General features: G+C 34.3%; 1 protein-coding gene across 1 annotated transcript; it reads right to left on the bottom strand.

Annotated features, from left to right (window-relative positions):
• Nucleotides 1-1,124: 1,124 nt before the first annotated feature.
• On the bottom strand, nt 1,125-4,689 carry LOC128020319 (V-set domain-containing T-cell activation inhibitor 1-like). Its single transcript, XM_052607156.1, has 5 exons — nt 4,544-4,689; nt 4,384-4,448; nt 3,942-4,301; nt 1,928-2,182; nt 1,125-1,641 (listed from the first exon to the last, which is right to left on the bottom strand). Exons 1-5 carry the CDS (start codon nt 4,573-4,575, stop codon nt 1,532-1,534), a joined length of 822 nt encoding a protein of 273 aa, XP_052463116.1. The 5' UTR covers nt 4,576-4,689; the 3' UTR covers nt 1,125-1,531.
• Between the last annotated feature and the right edge of the window lie 1,311 nt (nt 4,690-6,000).

The following is a 6,000-nucleotide window of genomic DNA, read 5'->3' as shown; positions in this document are numbered from 1 at the left end:
GCCGCGGCCCACTCAAACGCTTTACCGGTCAGCAGTGTCATGAGGAAAGCACATTTCTTGTCATCAGACTCAAAACCATCTTCTTGGTGCTTGAAAATTTCTACCTGCTTTGAGAAATCCTTTGCACTGCTCAGCTGTACCGTCTAATTTATCGGGTAAAGCAAAGCTTATCTTCTTAGGCATAGCAGGTGGCAGCGATCGGATATACTGCACAAGATAGTCGTTAGCAGCTCCCAGATTACCCAGCAGTTGCTGGTGTCCCTTGAGAATATTGCTCTGGTAAGCGAATGTCGCTTGCGGATTAGAACTTTTGCTGGATCCATTGGAGGTGAAGTATTATGTAATGAGGCAGATGCCGAGTTAGGATCCATGTGCAGTAGTTTAATATAATCCTTGGTAGACAAGTCAAAAACAGTATGCAGATAGCATTAATGCGAGACAGTCAAAGTTCGTAACCAGAAAGGCAGTCCAGTCCAAACAACTATGTAAGGGAAAATCCAAAAACATAAACGGGGAAAAGGGCAGGCAATGGTCATACTAAAGGTAGACAAAACAGTGGAATAAGAATATTCAGTAAGGCCGGTATACTGGCAATGCTTCATACTGGCCTGTTAGCCTGGCCCTGCTAAATACCACACAAACCGGAAGTAACCAGAGAAGCAGAGAGAGCGGATCACTCAGGCATACTCAGGCGAGGGCTCCCTCTGCTGGCTAGGCATTACATAAAGTTGCATTTTAGTGATTTGTACAGTAAAAAGTGCTATAAAAAACTTTCATTTAATTAAATTGAACGGTGTAAAAAGTATAATAGAAATTCTAAACTTGTTGACATATTGTGTTCTTATTTATTGGTACAGCAGATAATTTACATGAACAGTTTGAGATAATAGCAGGTTAAACAGTCTATAGTAAATTATATCAGATGTATCAAGAGCAGCTGATAAATCGTCAATAACAGATTTAAATTAAAAGATTGAAATTGAAAAGATTCATATGTAGCTGAATTTATGTCCATTACATCTGGGATAAAGAAGATGGTGCAATATATATATATATATATATATATATATATATATATATATATATATATATATATATATATATATATATATATATACATACATATATACACATACATACATTTTCTTTATGATGGAAATGTCATTATGGTTTAGGATGACAAACATAATTGGCTTGAGAGAACCATGATTTCTTGGGCATCACCAATTATAGCCAAATATAATATCCTAATAGAGATTATATTTTTGGCTTACACTTTATTTTACAGTGTAATTATACATATAAGTATGAGTAATATTAATTATCTACATGTACTTATATGGTCAGGGTAAGGATTTGTTTTAAGATTACTTGCATGTCATTATGCATAATTAATTATTATTATAATAGCAAGTACATGTAAATGGCATGGAAACCATAACGTGCTATCTCTTGCTTTAATCTAAAAATACCTTTTGCATTAGTTTCTGCTTAGAAGCAGGCTACAACTTTTTTAAACTGGATACGGCATCTACTGGTTTGCAGAGAGAACAAAGATGACTGTGAACAGAAGTTGTAAGGATGGCACTTTTGTAGATGCAGAACTGAATATGAAGTATGTCCTCCCAGTCACTCTGTTTGCTGAGGATAAAGAAAAGCAACATTTACTTTATAACTAAAACATAGTATGTTAATGCTGCGTTAGTAACTAATTATTTGCTCTACATAGTCTACTGCATGTGTCATGATATTTAATGTCAAATCCAGTTTGTTTGTCCTCAGTGTCCAATTAGTCATCAAATTTGTTTTAACAAATTTGATTTGATATGCAATGCTCTGGGTGAATGTTACGATTAAGGGTTATGATTATGACTTCTGCTAAATAATTAGCTTTAGTCTTTTTTTTCTGTCAACATCAGTATTTTACCTGATACAGTTGCCTCTGAGATAGCTTTCACAAGACGGTTCTGGATAAGAAAGGTGTAGGTGTCATCTTCCTTTACTGGTTGTTCGAGGACACTAAAAACTTGATTCATGATTCCTGCATTGTTGATAATCTGGGTGCTGTTCAAAAGCTGTCCACTCTGACTCAACCAGCTAACCTCAGGTCGGGGAAACCATTTGTTAGCCTGAGCAGATAGAGACCCATTTGACTGTAGATTAAATGTGGGAGCTGAGAAAGCTGCAAATAACATACAGATTCGAGTGAAAATCTAAATTCAGATATGATCATTTACACACAAAAATATGTGTAAAATATATCATTTTAAATCTGCATGTGTGTGTGATACACAAATTCACGCACACACACCCACAGACATTTCAAAGTACACTACTGATTCAGTCATCTTATATCATATTTAGTTATAATATTAATGTAATAATAATTATTATTAATAATTACTTTGATAATATTTCACTTAATTTAATATTATAACATTACTTTCAGCTCTGTCAATGAAAAGCCAAAGTAGTAATAACCTTTGCATATCACTGAGAAATAGACAATAGTTTAATGTTTTATTCCAGAATGAATCTGTTTTAAACAAACCATGTAAGTCAATGATTCAGTGACTCGCTCATAAACACAGTCAAGTGTTTAGTTCCTGAAGGAACCAGAGATAATAAATCATTTGATTGATTGATTCAGAGAATAATTTGTACAGACAGTGGCTGAAATCACATTCTCCTGAGTACTATTTTTTTTATATAGATAATTACTTTATAACTATTAAGAAAATATGTTCTTTATAGAATGAATAAGGACATATAGGTGTAAAGAAAAATGGTATAAGCTATCTAAAATCAAAACAATTATGGTAACAAAATATTACACATAATATTTTGAGTAGTTTTTAAGACTTGATTGTAAATGTAAAATCTCCTAAATTATTTAATCTATGACACAATGATGTGCTCGTTTATTTTAAGTTGATTCCCCAAAGTCTGTGATTGTGAGTAAGGCCTGTTTGTTTTTGACTTTGGGTTATTTTGGGTTATTCAGTCAAATAGCTTAAGTAGGAAAACACTACTGCAGTATCATTAGCAAAGCTACTGCTGATTGAACAAAGCATCATGACTCACAGTGCAGTTATTCATAACCACGAATAAGCTCTACTCTTCTCAGTAACGACAGAAACTTCAACTTAACAGAAACTCTTTCCAATGTCAGACATAACTAAACATTAATAGATGTTTCCCTTTACTCAAAGACACACAAAGCAGCACTTAATTTCAATATTTACTCTCCATATCCAGCCAAATGCAAATCATGCGGAGAACTAACAATCAGCACTAACATGAAACTGCATAATTAAGCTAATTTTCTTAAAATAAATAGGTAGCCTTCTTTCCTTCTTTTTTTTCAGTTTCTCAATTCAAGCCTCAAAGCTGCTTTAGTTTCCTTAAAAAATAACGAAAACATAATCTCTTGGTTTTAATATTTTCAACATTTTCACTGAACCACAATTTATTTAATAGAATATATGCACTATTTTTAATTCTCACCTTTTTTAATGAAAATGACAAGACCCAAGATTATTATTTTTTTACAGTGTACCTGCCTCATTCACTTCACTGTAAATCATATATATTCTCTTGTGGCCTCATAGGATAAAAAAGCCTCCACTGGATGCACACTTCAGAATCTAGCAAGAAGTAGTAGTCATCCAGTGGCTTATATTGTAAATTCAGACATACTATCATGTTCACATGCTGTTTTTCACCCACTATATAAAAGGGAAGTATGCAATATAGGTGTAACCAGTAATTTGTGTAGATCCTGAATGAATCAGGGTTTTGAATTAATCAAATAACGAGTGAAAGTTTCAGTGACTCACTCATAAAAAAAGAGCCATTTGTCGCCATCTACTGGCGTGTATGAGGTACAAAGTAGAATTATATTCTCTGATTTGAAATAAATGAATAAAGAATGGATTTACCAGCCACTCGGAGGTTAACACTGGTAGTCCCTGAGACTTTTGGTGCATTGACAGAGCAGCGGTAAACACCCTCATCCTCCAGCTTCACATTTCTCAGCATTAGGGACGCGTTGCCCATTGATATAGCATCTGAGAACAGTTGAACCCTGTTTTGGAACTGTGCGTTCTGCCCCTGAAGCTGGGCTGCTTTTTTCTTGTATTCATAGACCACCCCACTGAGAGAGTCTTTCAGCCAAGTGATTGACACATCGCTGAACTGTGCATTGCCACTGTTGCTAAGGAACCTGCAATCCAGGACCACATCCTCCGCAAGGTTCCCCACAGTAGAGGGACTTCTGCTCTCAACTGTACCTTGGGACACTTGGAAACAAACATGCACACAGGTGTTTAGATTATACATCAAAAGTCCAAATGCACTTTTAGAACAGAATGCTTAACTAACCTGAAAATGCAATAGCCAATATGAAAATGATGAGTCCAGATATTACGACTATGAGAAAAATCATACTGCAAAGACAAAGACAATTATGATCAACATTCAGTATTGACTACTTATACATACTATAATTTTCTGCCTGAAATGGTTTGAAAAAGTATTTTACCTTCCAAAGATTATTTGTCCAATAGAAGCCATTCTGGTGACCTGTTCCTAGTTTTCAGCAGTATCTTTGATGAATCGATGTATCACTCTGCTGAGCATCTCTGTAGACAGCATAATAAATCAACAGGCTAAGACGGATAAGTGCTTTCTAATCCTCAGACTAGTCTAAACTTTACTTCCAGGGAAAGAGATCAGCACCTCCTCCCTGTGTCAATATTACCTCGGAGAGGTGTGTTCTGGCACTCTTAACACACAGCTTGACAGAATTGACCTTTTCACCTAAATAATATAGGGAACACTAAACACAACATTTTTTAATTTCTTCTGCTAAACACAAAAGAGGATATTTTGAATAATGTCAGTAAACAAAAAGATGATTTTTGGCCATTGAATTCCATAGTAAATGGAAGTCAATCATCAACTGTTTGGTTACCAATATTTCTTTAATAGATTGTCTTTTGGGTTTTAACAGAAGAGATACAGATTTTATGACTTGAGGGTGCATAAATGACAATTTTTGGTGAACAATCTGTTCATGGGTGAAAGATTTACAGACGCCTGTATGGGTCTTGATTTGTTAAAAAAAAAAAAAAAAAGAATAATATAATAATAATAATAACTAGAATTAAAAGTTAGTGAACTAACTTTGATGTTGGCTTGGCCATCTTGGCCATGGAGCAAAAGAGCCAAAGTACTTGTGTGCCCAACATTGAGTTGCCCCGCTGCAAAATTAATACAAATAATAATGCCATAAAAAAAATACACCTGCAACAGTCTTTTTCCATGCTCCCTTGCTGTTTTCTTTTTTTAATAAAAAGCCTGGGCTATGATAACAGCTATGACAGGGTTGTCTAGCTGGATGTGAAATAAGTCATGCCTATTTTTCTCGTGTATGTATTTCACAGTCCTGCCACCGTCACGTTGTGGGCAACGACACACAAGATTACTGAAACAATGCATTTTAAATCAAGGAGATCATAAGGGGTCCAAGCACAATGGTTTGTATAGATGATGCAGTTACACACTGTTTAAAATTGTTTAATTTGTACTGTATGTTCATTCTATTTATTTATTTGTGCTATTTACATAATGTTTACATTTTTTTAAGTTTGTTTATGTTAATTTAAAATAGCACTGCATAGTCTTCACTGTAAGATAAAATACACAATCAAACCAAAATGTATTCAGACACCTTCAACATTTCTCACATAATCACAGTTTATTTGCTGTAGTTTAGAAACTGGTAATAATATATGACAATAACTCAGAACAAATTCATATTGATAATTTCGGATAACTTTGATAAAAAGATATGTAATGGAATCAACCAAAACTTCAGACAGCTGTCAGTATGACAATATTTACACAACTATCAATACTTTGTTGAACAGTTACCAAGCAAGAAATGCTTAATTTGGTTCAGTCTGTGGTGTGAAAAGGTTGCATTAACAATTAAAG

Source organism: Carassius gibelio, chromosome A9, assembly GCF_023724105.1.
Source record: "Carassius gibelio isolate Cgi1373 ecotype wild population from Czech Republic chromosome A9, carGib1.2-hapl.c, whole genome shotgun sequence".
Lineage (NCBI taxonomy): Eukaryota > Metazoa > Chordata > Actinopteri > Cypriniformes > Cyprinidae > Carassius > Carassius gibelio.
Note: the sequence above shows the minus strand (reverse complement) of the source record. Positions and strands in the feature narration are given on the sequence as shown.